The sequence below is a fragment of the Serinus canaria genome, chromosome Z (genome assembly GCF_022539315.1).
Source record: "Serinus canaria isolate serCan28SL12 chromosome Z, serCan2020, whole genome shotgun sequence".
NCBI classification, from domain to species: Eukaryota; Metazoa; Chordata; class Aves; order Passeriformes; family Fringillidae; genus Serinus; species Serinus canaria.
The window spans coordinates 65,856,735-65,875,491 of NC_066343.1; the positions used below are offsets into that span (position 1 = coordinate 65,856,735).

General features: G+C 44.4%; 1 protein-coding gene across 7 annotated transcripts in view; it reads left to right on the top strand.

Moving 5' to 3' along the window:
• The window catches only part of PDZD2 (PDZ domain containing 2), a 185,541-nt gene that overhangs the window by 107,390 nt on the left and 59,394 nt on the right, over positions 1-18,757 (top strand). For 6 of the 7 annotated variants that reach the window (XM_050986634.1, XM_050986635.1, XM_050986633.1 and 3 more), the window contains one exon: positions 12,138-12,540. In XM_050986634.1, the coding sequence (XP_050842591.1) occupies positions 12,138-12,540 (403 nt within the window). Of the gene's footprint in view, positions 1-12,137; positions 12,541-18,757 lie in introns of those variants that run through there. The other variant, XM_050986638.1, reaches the window with a different exon arrangement.

The following is an 18,757-nucleotide window of genomic DNA, read 5'->3' on the forward strand; positions in this document are numbered from 1 at the left end:
ATTCCCTTAGTGCAGTTTGTTAATGGCAAGGATTTGCAGTAAGTGAATAATAGATGAAAGTCATCAAAAGGCTTACAGGGGATTTCTTGTGACGTGGTGCTGGTCTGTCTCGTGCCAGAGCTGCAGATTTCTGGGTGGATCGTAAAATCTAAAAAAAGAAATAAAATAAGAAAAAAAAAAAAAAAAGGCAAGAGAAAAGAAAAAAAAAGGAGGGCAGTCATTCCTGTTTTGTGTCACTTTGGATGATCAAGTTGATGGCGTGATGCTTTGGGAAGTACAGCCACAATGCAGAGGGCTGTATGCTTAATTCCCTTGGCTCTGTTTTTTCCATGGGCCAGCAATGCCCCAGCAGCAAAACAGACCCTTCATAGCCCCAGGGTCTGGCAGCTGGAGGGGAAGGGGTGCCCCTGGCCATCTTCCCTTCTGCACTGTGCAAGGTGAGCAGGGCTGGTGCTGCCCCCTGCCCCACCATCTGGCACAGCTCTTCACTGGACTCCCAGGAGTATTTCCTCCTGCAATGCCTCTGGTGCCACAGCACCAAGCATTTCCTACAAGCCAGGAGCTGCTCACCCCAGTGGGGTCTGCAGTTGTGGGTGACACCTGTCCTATGGGGACTGTCCCTCCTGCTTAGGCAGTCCCTTGTGCCAGGGACTTTGCTCAGCTGGGGTGGTGCACAGCGATTCCTGCCCTTACCTGCTTCTGTGGCCAGAGATTTAGTCCTTAGTCACTGGGCTAATGCACCTGCAGACACCTTTTGGATCAGCCCCTGCTCAGAGCCCAGGTCAGGGCTGCAGGCAGCTCCTACTGAGTCCATGAGAAGCACAAATCAATGAAAAACTCTCTCTTGTCATGGTTTGATAGAGGTGTGAGGCAGAAAAAAGTTGGACAAAAAAGTTGTGGGGTGGTATCCTGGCATGGGATGAAGTGTGAGAGCTTGCTATCTCCCGTTTGTTTTAAATTAAAAAAAATGCATTTAACTCTGCTGTCATGCTCCAAGTTGAATTGCACCTGTGTTGTGTTTGGCAGCATCTAATGAAGCTACAACTTGGGGCAAATCCTGATGAGTTTTGGCTGCATAAGCAGCTGGGGAAGATTGATTTGATGCTGGGAAAAGCCAGTTATGTGGATAGCTGCAGAAAGCAAAGTCCTATGCACCCTCCTGACTGTTGAAATAATCTTCACTTCCAGAGGTGTTGATGAGGACTGTCTCAAGGCAGTTTCTGTGATTTTAGTCTGCATTATGGCCTGCCAGAGGGATGCTTGTGTGTTTTGTAGCTAGAAGCATGGTTATAGCAGCCTGCAAGATCTGTATTAAATCCAGAAACTCCACTGTGTGCAAAGCATTTGTTGGGAAGTTGAAGTCATCTGCAAGCTCTAATCCATGGGCCCTCTGAGGAGGGCATGTCTGTCTTGTTTGTGTTTCAAAACCAAGTGAAAGTTGGGAAATGTTTATGGCTACTGCCATGTGTGTTCCTTAATTCTTCTCCCTTTTGGCTTTGTTCAAACTCACTGTGGTAAAAACAGAAAGTGAGGATGTAATTGGAAGCTCGTTTATGTGAGGATCCATGGAAAGAGGCAAACTCCCTACAGGCAGATAGGCACATGTATATGTGGCATAGTTCAGTTCCTGCCTTGCAGGCTGTTGTGTTGCAGAGACCTGCTGTAGTTCCCAAAATTTACTTGAGCATTGGATTTTGGGGATGTGCAGTGTCAGTGGAGGTTTCATCCTGGGGGCAATTGTCACCTTAACAGGTGTCACCCCTGGGTCGTTGACAGCCTCAGCAACTTGGTAGATGCTGCTCTGTTGTTGGTGATCTGCTTCCAGGCGATGAAGTGCCTGAATGCAAAGCAGTGCACTTGCCTGGGCACAAGTAACCTCAGCCCTATCACTGGGCAGCTCGCTGGGAAATGTTTGTTCTCACGGGGAATTGTAAAACTGAATGAGTGTCAGCACGGTTAGCTTGTTTTATAGAGGGCGAGTCCTTTATTCTGGCCAAACAGCAGGAATATCAAAGATGTGTTTAGGCAGTGGGAGAGAGAAAGGGTTTGGTGTGACTGACGGAAACTGTTGAGCAAGAGATGGTGTTTTGTGCAGGGTTATTATGGTTGGAAACCTGTCCCAGCACGCAGGGGAAGCACGGTTCAGCAAGCCCATAGTCAGAGCCGAAAGCAGTTCATCCCCAGGATTTGCTGTGTCCCCACCACAGAGAGCAAAACAGTGAAGTTAAATAGCTCAGTAAACCTCCTGTCCCTGCAGGCAATGGACCTCAAAAGGCAAAATTATTGTTTGCAAGAGTGGGTGTGAGTGAAAGGAGACGCTGACAGGCTGGTGGGGAGGGCTGAATCTAGGCAGCCTGTAAGCATTGTGGTTGTGGGTGACAGCATCACTGGGCGTGTTGAGAGTCTCACTACTTGTGGAAAATTCACTCATTTTCTTCCTTGGGCCTAGCTGTCCTGAAGTCACAAAAAGTAATGTATGTAGGGGTACATTTGTGTGAGTTCAGGCTCTTTCCCACCTATTAAGGTTTCTTGCAGTATTGTCAGATAATACTTTCCAACTTTTCCCCTGCTCTGATAGAGGGTTCGGTTTTCCATTTTGCTGTTAGTGAAGACCTGTATTTCTCATCTAGAATACACATTTCTTGGCTTTGTGGTCAAATTGCAAGGTCTGGGGATGCTGAATAATAGGAAAGAGGAAGCAGTTGATTTAAGCAGCTACCATTTGCAGTATTAGGAAGAATCCTGGAAAATGCTCAAAGCCAAGCAGTCTTCTGAAGGCAAGTAGCCCTTGCTGCTAGAATTGGCCCCCTCAAATAAATCTGAGAGCTGTGAATTTGTTCCTTCCCTGTCTGCCCCCCAGCAGTTGCAGGGTTATTTGAAGCCTGGCTTCTCTCTGGCTCCTCTCAGGAGCTCAAGTGAGCCTGCAATAGTGTTGGAAATAAGTCTCTTCTAACCCAGCATACTGCTTCCTGCTGTAAAATAGACTTGATTAAATTTTCTGGCTCTCATTTTCATTGCTTGCAGACATCCAAACCTTCACTTCTCAGAGGAAAGAGGTACATTGGGAATTACAACTAATGTTAAAACATAAATAATGTGATTTGCCAAAACAATGTTGCAGAGATTGTTATTTTGTTTTGTTTCATTGTTTTTTTATTTGTCCCCCCCCATTTGATATACCACTGTAAAACTTTGCTGCTGGAATAAAAGATATTTCAGTGAGATGTGTTTGTTCTCTTACCTTTTGGGCATTTGTGATAATTTCTGCATGGGGAAAAATAGGCAAAGGGGTGATCTCAGCTCCCAGAAACAGCTTGTACGTGCCACTAGCACTTCCCTGTGATGCTGTAGCAGCACTGGCTGGGGGCAGATTCAGATCCCATGGTCTTGCAGCCCTCCCACCAGCAAGCTTGGCATCAGGGAGTTGTCAAAATCACACATGGAAATTTTTGTGGCATCCTCCCTGGCAGCTCTGTCTGTGCAAAATTCCTGGATTATGGTAAAGAATATCGTCTGTGCTGAACTCATTCAGTTTTGAGTACAAACCATTTCCCTCCCGTTAAATCTATTCCTGGCTGTCACTGCTTCCTGGTGTGATTTGAAACTGGGGGCAAAATTAGATAAAAGATTTGCAGGGAGGAAGAGGGAAAGATGTGAGCTGGATGCTTAGAAAGTGGTTGTTTTAGAGGGATGATCCTAAAATAGCACGGAGGAAAGGCAGGAAGCCCTGGAAATAAGGTGGTGAGGTGTAAACACAGTGACAAGATTTGAGAATTCAGGGTGAAGTGGCAGCAGCATCACACACTGGAGGTACTTTGTACATGGGTCACACACGGGTGGCTTTTGACCCTCTTCCTTCTTCTTTCATGTGAGGCATGTATGCTTTCCAGCTGGGTGGTTTATTTTGGACACTGCTCTCAGGCACATGGTGTGATTCTTGGGATTGTGTCCTATGCAGGATCAGGAACTGGGCTTGAGGATTCATGCTGGATTCTTTCCAACTCAGAAGGTTGGAAACTTCCAGCTCAGTGTCCTATGATTCTGCTCCATGTTTTACAAATGGGCTTGTTTGGGCTTTCCAGTATGGAGTGAGTCTTATACCTTGGTAGGAACAGTATGTCATGCAGGAAAGAGCACGTCCACCTCTGGGCTTCCAGAGGAACGGAATTTGATGCCTTCTTTGGTAAAAGCATAGAAGAGGTACAAAACTCAGCCTGCCTCTTAAGTGCTCAGTGAAACACCAGTTGTACAGGGAGCCAATGGAAACTGGGAGGAGTTGCCCAGGACAACCTTTGGAGCTTCAAGGATCTTGTATTCTAAAGGAAGTCATCATAGTGGGAGAGACTGTATCTGATCAGCAGTAACACAGCATAGGTCACTCAGTAAACACAGGTGATAATGCCCATGTGAAACTTTGTATCATTTTGGTCTGCTACAGCCAAGGTTTTTGTAATTTTTAATTGATAACTAGCCACTTTAAATTGTTTAGGATATTGTAAGTGGAAGTTATATTTGTGAATGTGGCTGCATATCCAGCTAAATGTCTGTTTCCAGCAGAGCTATAAGCTAACAAATTGGAGCCAGGATGGTTTTTGGATTAGCCCGCTTCTGTTTGTACACTGTGCCACTAACCAAGGAACAAAGAGGATTTAGCTCCTTAGCACCCCTTAGTCTGTCTCTAGGACCCAAACCCAAAAACCATGTCTTTCTCTCTACTGTTACATGTAAATGCAGATGTGGAAGATGTTTGTTCATTAAGATCAGGGCCTCTGTAAATCTTGAGTCCAAAATCTCTGCAGTTGGAATGCAGCATCACTGCTCTGTCCTGCTAGGACAGCCATACATCAGCAAATCCCAAATGATTTTATGATGCCTGCAACTGCAAAATCTGCTAGGTTTAGGATGTCCGTCAGAGTTTTGGTGGATCCTCAGGTGTGGAGAATTTATAAAGCTCCTCAAGTCATCCTGTTCAGCTGCTTGTTCTGGGAGGGGAGAAGGATCAGTGTGGCCATTCACAACCTTTTTCCACGTGCAGTGTAATCTGGAGATCCCTGCTCTGCTTGTAGGTCTCCCAAAGCCCTGCATATGGTTTTGAAGCATCCCAACAACGTTCGGGGTAGAAGTGTGTGAGTTTTGTGCTCTGCCAGCATAACTGAAATGGTCTTCTCTCCCCACATGTGGTGGGGATGCGATTCAGCTGGGCTTCCTTTTGTGCGGAGAGGATGGCTATCCTTTGGGTTTTAGAAATGGGAAGTGTGAATGCCATGCAGCCAAAGCCAGACACTGCTCCTGTCTGCAAGGTGTGTGCAACTCCCCTGCCCTGGGCTGCTGCCGCACACGTCTCTCAGCCCTGCATAGGTGAGGGCTGTTGGTGGGAGTGGAAGTGTGATCCCCTGCCACTGCCATTCCTCTCCTGTCCCTGCCCCTGTGCCACTGGGACCAGATGGGGGTGTCGTCTGTGTTTTAAAATCCTCATCTTGAGGACTGAATTTTTAAAAGTTTGCTGTGGCTGTATAACTTCAGGCTGGATTGCTTTCCTTCTTGGGTTCATTTGTACTGTTGCCAGCATGACTGTGCCAGCACCTGAGCAGGCAGGATATGGGGTGGGAGGAAAGCTGTAGTGCTATTTGGTGTAGGCTGATCCCAGATATAAGTTGATTGTGAAACTGCAGTATTTAAATCCAGTGGCTTCACCACCTCAGACCTTACAGTAACTCTATGGAATGCCATGTTGTTGGCCCTATCTTTCTAAGGAAAGACTTGCCTGGGATGCTGTACAGGAAGAGGAAAGGAATTCAGTCTTCCCAAATTCAAAGCAACATCATTGCATTGGTACCAGGTGGCATGAGATGTCTCACCAGGCTTTATCTTGGTCCTGTGTCACAATTCCATCTTCCAGAAAAAGCTGTAGGCAGGCATGGAGTCCATGAATGTACAATAGCAATCCTCCCTCCACTCCCTTTCCATCATTCCTGACAGTTCAGGATTTCACAGTGTGCATGGAGGTCTTTCCCAAGGCCTCCTGCCAGCCTTGTTAAGTATACCTTGAAACATAACTTCCAAAGTTGTTTTTTCTTCAAAATTGTGCTAAATCTAGTTGCATTCTGTGCTCTAATTTTAATTGTGAAAAACATGCCATAGACAAAAACACTGGATTCAGTTTTGGTTTTTAGAAAACTGCCTGAGAAAAACACAGTGTGCCACAGAGAGCCATGGCCACTGTGAGACTTAGGGCTGTTGCTGCTTAACCTTGGCCACAAGCTGAGGGCTGAGGTTTGCTCATCCTGAAAAGGGAGATGGGAGCACCTTCTGTGTTCCTTGCGCTGTTTAAATGCTCTCCCTGGGTGTGATTAGTAGCTGAGCTCCACAACTGGCTTCTCCTTTGCCTTTTCTGCCTTTCCTCAAGTTTATTAAGTGAGGCAGAGAACATTGTGTCTCTTGTGTGTGCCATTGCCTGCAGAGCCTGGGGCAGGAAAGGGCTTGTTGGTGACGAGATTTTGAATCAAGTTCATTCCTGGTGTGCTTCAGTTCTGTGCCCAAGACTGTTGAAGCAACAGCCAGGTTTACAAACACTGTTGCTTTCTGCTAAGACTGGTGAGCTTAATCCTCCTCCAAGGAGGTGGATGAGAGGGCTGGTCATTAGGTGTCCTTGCAGTTCTCAGGAGGTGGAACCTCTTGCAAGCTTGGATGTAGCAAGGTTTGCCCTGGTCTTTGTAGGTTGTAGGTTGGTGCTCCCTTTTGCCTGCAGACATTAAGACAGGCTTGACTCCTGGCTGAGGATGTGGCAATCTTTGGAAAATTCCCATTGGTGCTTGCCAAAATCAGTCCTTAGTGGGACAGATGTTCCTGCACAGTGACGGCACTGAGGTGAGGGTTTCATCAGGAGCATCAGTCACTATCTGTTAGTCATTAATTTGCCTTACCTGAAAAGCAAGTTTGCTCCTTTGCAGACATCATGGAGAAATGTTAAGTTTAGCTTTTAAAATCCCCCTTGGGTCTGGAGGTTTCAGTTCTGCGAGGATCTGCACTGCCCTTCATCTTTCCAGCCTGAAGAAGATTGAGTTTCAAGACATTTTACCATGCCAAACTCCTTTAGAGAAGAGCATAAAAATGGTCTGTCTGTCCTGCAAAGGACATTATAGGTCCCAGGAGGGCTAGGCAGGGGCTCTGAAAGTGGTCGTCTCGACTGAGGTTTCTGCTCAGTTTCTGCCTCAGTTTCTGTCTTGGTGAGCTGCATGATGGGTTGGCTGCCGAGATGTCAGTGATACTGTGTGTATCATTTCCAAAGCACTTTCTGATCTGTCAGGATGAAGATTTCTCGAGAAATGCTAAATAGTATTATTAGTGTAAAATAAACATACTTCAATATTTCTGACCCTAAAGTGGATCCAGATGCTTTCTTATGGCTGCTGGATCTGCTTTGATTTTCCATGGCTTAGTGTGGCTGTCTGTATTTGTTTAAGTGAGATAGGATGTGACAGAGAGCTTGTCATAGCATGCTCTTGTCAAGTCAGAAAACCTTTATATTTATACACAACCTTTATATTTATTTTGAGCACAGGCTCAAAAAAAAAAAAAAAGTAAAAAAAGACAAAATTACTGTCTTAGTCTAAGGCACTATTTCCGAGTGTGATACTTCACATGTGTGCCAGGGAGGTTGGAATAAACTCAGTGAGTTTATCAGTTTTTCTGATCACAGCAGTCAGTTCAGCTGTGTAGGGGAGAAATGGGATTTGCCTGAATAACTCAAAATATTCTCCCAAGGAAGTGAACATGTGTCTCTGTCTTTATAGCTCTGGTACAAAAAGGGTATTAAATGCCCCTTGATACCAGCTACAGGTTGCATTTTCCAGCCTGTGGTTGAGCTTCACGAGAGGTAACTTTCCAACTCTGTTTCAAGTCTAAAACAATTTTTCTCTGGTTTTAAGGATTATTAACATTTTCATGGTTTCTCTGCTACAGAGAAGAACTAGTCTTCCCCACTGTTCAAGGGTTACATTTTATATGGGTTGGGGTTGTACCAGCACTGGTGCCAGGGTGAGATCAAAGCAGCAGGAGCAGCTGGGTGGTCCTTCCTTCTGAGCATGCAAGTGGGAAATGTTTCCAAGCCAGTATTTCAGGGATTTTTTTTTTTTAGATCCTGTTTGTGGAGATGATGCTGCAGTGTCTGAGGGGACTCCCAGCTGTGCCAGGGAGATTTGACACTACCTTGCAAAGAGTGGAAAATACAGAAAGTGTGGATGGGTGTTCTGCTGGTAAAATATTTTGGTTTAGTAACTGATACTGACAGATGTATGGTCAGCTAGGAAAATCTCTTGCATTCTTAAAATAGTGATAATAGGATTTGTTATGTGATGTGATTTGGTGGCAGCTGGAATATCTGCTCAAGGTTTCTTAGCTGGTGTATGAGATCCAAAGCTTTCACCAAAGCGTATTCTGTCCTCTGCAAACCAAAGTGAGAACAGAGAATCTCATTTGCCAATAAATTTAGATAAATCAAAGCTGAATTAGGGATGCTTTTTTGTCCACACACCTTCTCCATCCAAGCTGAGGTCTGTGTTCAAGCTCAGTGACAATTAGCAGGTTAATGCTGATTCTCCACATCTGTGTTGAGAGCTGCTGTGTGTGCTCATCAGCTCTGATCCTGCGCTCCCCGAGACACTGTTGGTGTATTGATTGCAAAAATCTCTGCAAGTGCTCTATAGGGACCAAATCTAAAAAACCCAACTTTTCTGCATTGCACACTTTAAACCCCTTGAGAAGGGGAATTTGAAGTACTTTCCATATTTTTGCAGTATTCTGCTGTCCAGAGACTGTATAATTACATTTTATTGAGTCTGTCCCACTACTCCCTTCTGGCATGGGATGCTCCTGGATTGATAGAAAACAATGTAAAATATGAAGGTTCTCACTCATTTAATACAACCTTACCTGCTCTTTGCACAGTGTTGAGAGCTTGCTGTGCTTCCCTTGTGGTTTATTTTTTTGCTTTTTACTTAAGCAGGAAAGAAGTGGCAAAGGAGAAGGAAGCCAGCCAAGTAGCTGGCATGTACTTAGTATAAATTGCAGGTGGATCAGGCTCCTTGGTTATCATCCCCACCTTGGAATAAAATGACCACAATTTCTTAGTATATTATTTTCGACTTGTCTCCTATCTTGTGGTATGAGTTTAGTGTTCTATCAGTGCTAGTTTTCCTGGTCTTTGGTTTGAAAGAAACTCTTGAGATAATGGTGCCACTTAATGCATCCCTGGTCCCAGCAAGACTTAGCCTGTCCGGAAATACCCGACACGATCCGGTGTATGCAGTGACTTGCTGCCATGCAAAGGTGACTGCTCTCTGACCTAGAGAACACCTTTTTTTTTTTTTTTTTTTTCCTTTTCTTTTCTTTTTTTTTTTTTTTTTTGTGTGTGTGTGGAAACTTACTGTGTTCTTTGAGCTGCTGAGAAGTACTCAAAACATAAGCCCATGAGTTACTACAGGCTGCATGCCTGGAACATGCAGGCCATCTCAACATATGGAGTAAATCAACACAGCTCTGCTGACTTCAGTGCAGCTGCATCTATAACCATTTGCTGTAACCCTGCTCCAGACTGAAGGGATGATTATGTATGAAGAGTGGATAGGAAGAATAGGAAAAAACCCTCCTTTTCTCTTACAGCTTTACACTTTATGAACAGAATAAATGGGCCATGAGTGGAGGTGAAATAGTAAATTTTTTTTTGCCTCTTTAGAATTACTTTATTTGGACGTATGCAAAGTTCCCTCTTGTTCTCCATACTTCCTAAATCAAGTAGTTGATATGCACGAACTTGGTTGCTGGCATTAAAAAATACATCAGTAATTAGTTCAGAGATTGGTGTTTCAAAACACCCCATATACATGCACCTGCACAGAAACGAATCAGGCAGAGTTGACACTGCATAAAGACAGGGTGGGCAGCACCCATGTAAGGCACACAACTATGGGAAGAGGAGCTGCTTTCCTGTTTCCATGTGCCAAGAGAAACAGTGCTATCAGGCTTATGTGTGATGGATCAGAGTGCACTGGTATTGCTGCAAGCAAAAGTCATGAATTTTAATCAACTTTACTGGCTGCCTTGAAATTTGAGTTGAAAGATAAATGTGAAAAACAGGCAGCCCATATTGTTTCTGGAACATAACTGCCCCTTTTCAGTTGATTAAAAGAATTCTTCTTTTAACTTGATAATCAAAAATACTTCCATGTTAGCTCAGGATTTTTTTTTCTATGCTAACCCTTCAGGTCCTGTGAGCTTCATGTGTCTCCCAGAGCCAAGTGTCACCTTGTGGCCACCCACGCAGTTGACCTTTGCTGCAGAGACTTCCCAACTGGCGGGGCTTGTTGGCTGTCTGCTTTCAGCCATTTGGAAAAAGATAGGTTTAGGGCTTTATTTAAATATTCTTTATGTCTGGGGAAGGGGAGGGGAAAAAAGGATTGCCTGGTGAAAACTGAAAGGACTGTCCAGGGAGTTGGAGTTCAATTTATATTCATTGGGAACTTTGGCACAGCAAGCATACTTGTCCTTCCCATCTGTGGCTCCAGGGCTGCTTTTAAGGTTATTTAGTTGTGGTATTCATTTAAACATCAGTCTTCCTAATTAAACATAAGTGATTTGAATGCCGATGTTGTCTGTGGGGGACATCGAAGCTTTGCAAAGAAGTGGAGTGAAAATACCAGCCCTTGTCCCTGGACAGAAATACACACCCATCATATTACTTCCAGCCACTGCCAGGCTGGTCTGGCTTACTTTGAGTAGCTGACAGTGCTTTCCTCACTCCTTTGCTTCAGGGGTTATCGTAGCTGCTTTTCCTGTTTTGCCATTAAGTCACCTCTGTGCAGGATTAAGTTTGAAAGATTTATTTTATGGCCAAACAACTTTTAAGAAAGGGAAATGGAAAATTGGCCTACAAGCAGCAGGGAAGGAAAAAACTTGGTGGCAGACTCCTGAGTGGTTCCTCCTCTCTCTGCTGTGCTATTTTCTCTTATAACCTGTGGTTCAACTCCACACCTAAAAGCTGTAGGTTCAGCAACTGCTCTGTATTAGTGAAGATTTCATTTGGTTGCAGCTGCAGCACAGGCTTATTTAATGCTCTGGGAAATTCATTCTGGCTACCTTCACTAGAAAGAAAGGCAATATAGTTTTGGGGCCTAAATTAGTGTGAAAGGGCACATACAAACCTGCTATGTACAAATTCCAGCTTGTTTGTACTCTCAGTTGGTTACGCCCTTGGCTCAGAACCCAAATATTTCAAGAATTTGGGTTGAGGTATATCCTTTCCTAAAAGAAGCATGAAGTTAGATACCCCTTTTGCATCAGTGGGTGCAGTTTCTGTAAGGTCACAGAGGGTTTGTTTGAAGCAGAAATGTTAATTCCTCCAAGGCATGTCGAGAGACTTTGGGAGGGGAAGTGATGCTTTGCTCTGGTAGGAAAACCTGGGGGCTGCTCCTTGCACAACTGAGATGACTTGGCCCCTGTTTTGAATAGAATATGCTTGTATGAAGGAAACCCACCTGATTTCCAAATCTCTGTAAAGCATCTGGGAGGCTTTGTAGTGCTGTGCCTTGCTGTACTGGGGCCATTGGTATTGTGCCTGCTTACCCTAGTGGTTGATTTTTTTATTTTCCCAGTGGCCTTCAAAGCATGTACATATGCTGAAGTAGAAGATTAGTTTCATTAAGGAAGCTCATTTCAGATGCAGATGCTCTATGGGCTTCTGCACAAATGAGTCCTGCCTATTTTTAGAAAATATTTCTTTATTTTAATACTCTGCTGGAAACATTCTCTGCTCTCTTTTCCTTACTTCACCTTTACATGTTGCTGCACTGCAGATATAGAGGTCATATCTGGTGGCATTTATCAGCTGTCGTGTTATGCTGTGGTGGAATCAGCCTGGGTGGCTGGTAGGGCTGTTAATTATTCCTGATATTTTCTTCAGATACTGAGGAAAGAGCATTTGCCAATTCCTCGCATTATCCTAACATGTCCATACACCTGGTAATCAGCTGGCTGAGACAGTGCATGAACATTACAGGGCGCAGCAAGTTGGGATGCTGGGGTGGGATGTGGGCACTGCAGGACGAGTGGTCAGTGGTCCTCACACATCCTTTTCCTTGCAGTTACCTGGCCGAGCAGTGCTGGAATGGCGGCTTTGTCTACCTGATCATGTTGCGCCGCATCAAGCGCAAAGCACCCCTGCCTCCCTCCAACGGCAACAACAGCAACAGCTGCGACCCCAAAGCCAAGCCCAGCCCTGAGCCCAGAGACAGAGCTGCTCAAAATGGGAAAAGGACCAGGAAGTTCGGGGTCATCACCAGGACGCCGGGCAGCAAGGACAGCAAGGAGAAGCTGGGCTCAGAGCACGGGAATGGGCACTGCACGCCGATGGAGGTGGAGGTTGCTCAGCCAGAGACCTCTGAAGCAGAGAGCAATGGGGAAGAGCAGCACCAGGGCACTGGGGCACTGTACCGGGGCCGGCTGTCAGATGATGGCATGCCAGACATTGGTGACCAGGCTGCCCAGGTATGTTTGATTTAATTCTTCTAGAGAAGAAAGCAGCATGTGTGCAAGCAAATTAGGTTGATTTCTCAAGCAATTTTCTGGTTTCAGTGCTCTGACCTTGGGCTGAGCCTGTAGGTGACAATATTAGCTGTCAGGGCTCCCGGCTGTGGGGTGGCATCTAAAACGGGGGGGCAGGAGGATTGAAGAGTTAAATAGTAATTGTTGGAAACCTCTGTCATACTCCATCTCTGATGGCGGGTAGGTCCTTTTATCTCTTGACCTGCCAGGGTTGGCCTCAGAATTTTTTTGTTGAGACAACTGATGACCCTACAACACTGGAGCAGGAGGTGTCAGTAGAAGATGGTAATTTTTGTCCTTTGGAGCTTCATGTTTAGCTCTGCCTGGACTTGATGTCACCTTACAATTCATGTTAACATTGGGATTGAAGCTTCCCTTTTTGATACACCAGACCACATTGCATGTACTTGTGATATGAAACTTGTTTGGCCAGTGTCTGGGAACCACATGGAAGTAATTGTGGATTTTGCTCAGAGTTGATGAGATAGACAATTTGTTAATGTTTGGGACGACAGTGGGATTGGGGCTTTCATTGCTTCTTTCTTCGTCCTAATGGAGATCTTGGGGTTTGTTGCCTGTCTGGAATTGCAGCATTGCTGGATGGAGGAAAATAACCCAAGCCTTGATCAGGTTTCAGTACGCATCTATCACCAGAAGCACTGTCTGCCAATCTTTCCAGAGGCACTGATAGAATAAACAGATGAAGGCTGCTTTGCTGGGCTTGGGGCTGGCTCCAGCAGCTGGTTTAGGTTTTAAGACTTCAAAGCTGGTAACAAAGCACTGCGAGTGGACATCTCATCACTGAATTCTGTGGAGAAAAGCAGGGAATTAAATGTGCCCTCTGAATTAGTGCTCCTCAGCACTACTCGCAGGGTAGTGGTGATTGTGGTTGTAATGTTACAGTAATTTAATTTAAAGTACTTTGTAAGAGTTAAAAGCAATTAAAAAAACCTCTGTTTTTTAAAGAAGCCTAATTGCAAAAACTTGCTCTTTGCATCAGTGAGACATACTGGATTCTATGGTGCAACAAAAAGGGTAGGGTGTTAGTGTGTGTGTGTCTTGAAAGCCTCATGACTGTAGTCATTCTGAAAGAAAACATTAAAAGCTTAAAAATAAATAAATTAAATATTTGGTATTTTGAAAGTTCTGGTCCATATAAAGGCTTCTTGAATCTGTTCTGAAGATGTCTAAACACATGTTGTAAGTGAAGTTGATCAGACTTTTTTTTGAAGTGGAAAGCCAAAAATATATACGTAAAAAAAGAGAAACTCTTGATCCAGAGCCATCTCATGCTAGTGCTACCTTAATGTTTTGAGTAATTTTGGTCTGAGGAGTGATTTGTTAAATTCAGAACATATATGTATCAATGTGAGCAATAAATACATTTTTAATGCAAAGCACATATAGGATGGCTTTGTGAAATGTAAAAACATAGATGAGGTATTGGAAAAATTCAAGAGCTGTAATCTGTTCAGTTGTGGTGTAGTGTCATTTAGTAAAATTGCTTCTCTATTTTTTTTTTTAATTTCCTTCCCCCCTAATATTTTGCTTGGAAATATGACCTCCATCTATGTCAGTACTAATTACATTTTCCTGACATTTGAATGAGGAGAAATGTGAATATCTGGAGCCTGAATGCACGCCTAGTTCATCCTTTGCTTTTTAATGACAAGGGGGGCTTATAGAGGCCCATCACTTACAGATGCTGTGGGGCAGCTGCTATCAGAGTAATGAGTGGCTTAATTAAGTTTCTTAAGTATTGAATAGGGACAGTGAATAAAATTTTCAAAATTATTTGTTTCCTGTTAAAATAAAGAAAAAAGGCGAGGAATGAATACGCTTGGAAGCCTCAGATCTCACTTGCAGCTCCATTTTCAAAGCATGACCTGGCACTCAGGCATGTGAGATCCAGTTGTGTCAGGAGCCTTTTGAAAACAGCATCCAGGATGTCCTGTCAGAAGTTGCAGCCTCCTTCCAGGCTTCAAAGAGCAAACCAAACCTCCCGTAGCCTCAGGATGAGTTATCTCCTCCCAAGCAGGGACAGGGTGCATTGGCAGGGCACCCTCTCCATGGGGAAAGCAGCTCCATCCCTCCTGCCTGCCCCATGCTCACCATCTCCTCCACATGTTGACTAACTGAATATCCACTGTTGTCAGCCATGTGCCCTTGGGGAGCACTATATTTGCTTTTGGGGGAGACCCAGCAGGCGGCAGACTAGATGGCTGCAGGTGGGAGGAAAGGCTTTGAGAAGCCACTCAGGGACCAGCATGGATGTGGGAGGACCTCACTGGTGCTCTCCATCGCTCTTTTCCCACCCCAGGAGGCAGATTAGAGCTTTACTGAAACTGAAATATGGAGTTCAGGAAAGCTCATTTTTTTTCCTTTCTGTAGGAAATTAGTTGGAAGTTGTAACCAAAATAGGGGACAAGAGGTTGAGAGACAAGACATGACCTGCATGTCTTCAGCCACTGCTGTGCTGATCCCAGTGGCCAGCTCACAGCCAGTGCCTAGGGGATGTTGTGCTGGGCGAGCTGTTGAGTCATCTACACTCCATTTCGGTGCCTTTTACTTTCAGGGTGCTTCTCCCACAAGCGTGGGGTTGTTCTGCCATTTTGTCTCCCATTTTATCTCTGCATGCTGCTCATAACAGCAATGCTGGATCATGAAGCGGCAGGCGAGATGAATACTGTTTGTCAAGTGAACCTGCCAGGAGATTCCTGTGTTACTGGTTTGTGTGCATGTGCCAGTCCCCTTCTTCAGGCTTGCTTTCATCTCTCAGATCTTGATCTGTCTCTCCTTGCACTTGGCATTGCTATCGCTTGTGTATAAACAAATCTGCTAGGCTGTCTGCTGGTGTGTAACCCTCAGTAAATATTGTACCTGTCAATTAGCAGGCAGCATTTAATGTTTACAGGTGGTTAAGTTATGCTGCAATATTTTTAGGATGAACCTAAATGTCTTTTAAAAATGTGGGGATTCAAAGCAGCAAAGCCGTGTATCTGCCTGACAGATCTCTAAGATCTGGGAAGCAGACCTGACCTTGGAGAGGACCCAGGCTGGCAGCAGTGGGAGTCAAGGGCAGTGATTTAAGATTAGGCACTCTCTGAGCTGGAGTAATGACCCATCATATCCTGTGAAGATTGGGAGCTTAAACACAGATATCAAAGCTTACTTCTTCTATTCAGTGACCTGAGACAGGGTGTAGTTTTGCAGGGTAGTTATACAAGCACAGATGGAAGAAAAGTATGGGAAGGGGCTGCTGGAGTCCCCTAAAATTATACAGAAAAGGAAACTGTGAGCTTTCCTCCCAATATACCAGTCCTGTGGTTTCATTGTGTTTGACAGTATCAGTTTTGTTCTCAGTTTCTCTGCCCTGGTCTTTTTGGAAGATCTGTGAGCTGCTTTCTGTTGTTGTTCAGCCCCTAAGGAGGTTCCAGAAACGGCCAGACACAGCTGGCATGGGCAGGGATGAGAAGTAGGACTGAGGTTTGCAAAACCAGATTAGGAGTGTGAGGGGCTGGAGTCTGGTTGTCAGAGGGGACTTAAACTGATGCAGGTTTTGCTGGCATGATGAGAAGTTTGGCTTTCATGTTTGGCTTTCATTGAAGAAGCCAGAGGAAGCTTGGACAAAGATGAGTTATACCAGAATAGACTAGCCACCTTGGCTTGCTCCATCCCCAGCAGGATGCTCTGAAAGCCCTGAAAAACCCAGCTGTTAAAAGCAAAAACAAGACACCCCCAAAATGACCTTGAATTTTCTTCTTTATAAGCATCCAAATTATTAAGGTCTTTACATCCAGATCCAGATTTATCAGTGACTGGTGGAAACTGTGTAAAGGATATTAGGCAGAGAGAAAATGCTTTATTAGTTAAGGGAGGCAGGTGAGACGGCTGGGGCTGTGCATTTCAGTATTTCTCCAGTGGCAAATATACATGGCAGGGGAGGAGTTCAGGGTTTCCTGGGTGGTGGTGGCACTGTGAAGTGGGGTTGTGGTGGGATGCCTTTCCAGGATGGAAACAGATTAGCATCTGGTGATTCTGCAAACTGTGGGATGCTTTTATGAAGTCAGTGTGCCATCTATTAACTACAGGAGAAAAAGGGGAAGGCGAGGTTAATGCTGTGCCTCCTAGAGGTTTTTGGGCAGGTCTGGGTTATAGCAGTGGTTCAGGATCTTGGCTCCATGCTGTTAACCCCATTGCTCTGGTCTCAGTCCTCAGAGCAGTGTGCCTGCCTAGCCAGCTTTGCTCTTACAGCCCAACTGAGCCCAGCTTACATGGACCACAACCCTCTCCCGACATGTGAGCCTGTGCACAAGTACACACAGACGTGTCTGTATGTAGAGGCCCAGCCAGGACTTGCTTTTGTACTGCATGGTACATTTTATCAACAGCTCTTTTCATTCTTTGGGCCCATTATTGCTTTCTTACTGACGTGGCCCATTTCAGGTAGGGATGAATGCTTTTGAATTGCATTTTACTTTGCAGTTAGGGAAGGCTGACAGCCATTCTACAGCAGTAGTTGCCAATTAGTGTTGGTAAATGCCAGCATTACCTTGACTTTTGGTTAGTGGAAAATGTTCCTTATCTTGCCAAGCAGAAGAGGAAGGGTAATAGCACATTACAGGAATCAAAACATGAGGTTTGAGATAATGTAATGGCTTTAAGCATTTTACTATTTTGTTAAACTTGATGGGAAAAAAAATTCTCACCCTTTTGCTGTACCAAAATGTATAACTTTCTGTGAGCAAGGTAGTCCAGTGAAGCTACTGAAGCTAAGTTGCTTTGCATCAATTTTTTTTGGCAGCCTAAGCAGTAATTACTGTTTCATCAAGGCTTTTATGGGATTCATGTGATGCATGGTTTAGACATAAATAACACTGGTTTTAGGTGTTAATGTAGATACTTTTAGTCATGTAAAGGCCTTCTTTAGAATCTGATTCAATTCTTAACATCTTTTTATCTGTTGTGTTTTCTTCCAACTGTCATTAACATGGATCCTGGGGCTATCTACTGCCTTGAAGTTTTAATGTGCACTGTGATAAGCATGTCTTCCCTCTTTGTTGCCTGTTTTGGGTTGTAAACTCTCTTAGGGACAAGGGCTGTCTTTTAATTGCAGCTGTACAGCACTGACAAAACTTGGCCTTATTTTTGCTTGGGGTTTTAGGAAGTGCTTTGATGTAACTAGCAGTGAAATTACAGTTAATAATTTTCACTGCCAGTTATGTTCCACCTTGCCATAAAACAACAAGAACCTTGATTTTCTGGGGATAAGTTGCTTGCTGCCAAATTTTTTCAACTGACTTAAGATTCTGCCTGCCTTTGCTGTGATTTAAGTGATAGCTGCAGCTGTTTTGCTGTAGACTTTAATTTTGAATAGCGACCTGTTCTTTTATCTTCTTTTTGTACTGAATTTTCCAGGGTTGCTTGGATGTAGAGATAGTCTGGTAATGGATAAGTTATAATGTGTTGGTTTTACTGTGTCACCTTGAAAGGAGGTCTTTACTCTTGGAAATGAGCTATCCCCAAAGGCAGCACGGGAATCTTCAAAGTTCTGTTGCAGGGGGTTTCAGCCATACTCAGCTATCATAAGCCATAGGTGAAAACCCTCCTATGAAAGCATTTCTCAGCCACACAGAAAGTGGGTGTTTGGGCCTTTTCTCTTAATATTTTGTGTGCCATAGACAACAAACCCACAACTGAAATGCAAATGGCTAGCTTTAGCTGAAATTCAAGTTCACACCATTTTATGTTTTAATCATTAAGTGTGAATAGTTGAAACCAAGTGGACATGCCTAAAAACAGAGTATGTTTTCTGCTTAGGTGATGTAATGTTTCAGGCCCTTGCTGGAATTATAAAGCTACATACACCTAATTTTTGAGGCAGAGTGCTGAAAGCACTGAGCAAACCCTAAAGATTCCTGCTGTGAACAGATGTAATACCAGTCCCCCTGAGACCCCTCTTTAGCTGACGTCACTGTGTTGTGACCTACTCTAGGCTGGGCTTTAATCTGCTGCAGGCTGCAAAGGTGTTTTCTCAGAAACTTCAGACTAAGCACCCAGCCATTCCCAAAAGCCCACCAAGAGCATGAGACTGGGTGAAGTACTCAATAGAGTGCAAACACCTGTAGCCCTTGAAAGCCTTGAGCCTCCTCGGGGGCAG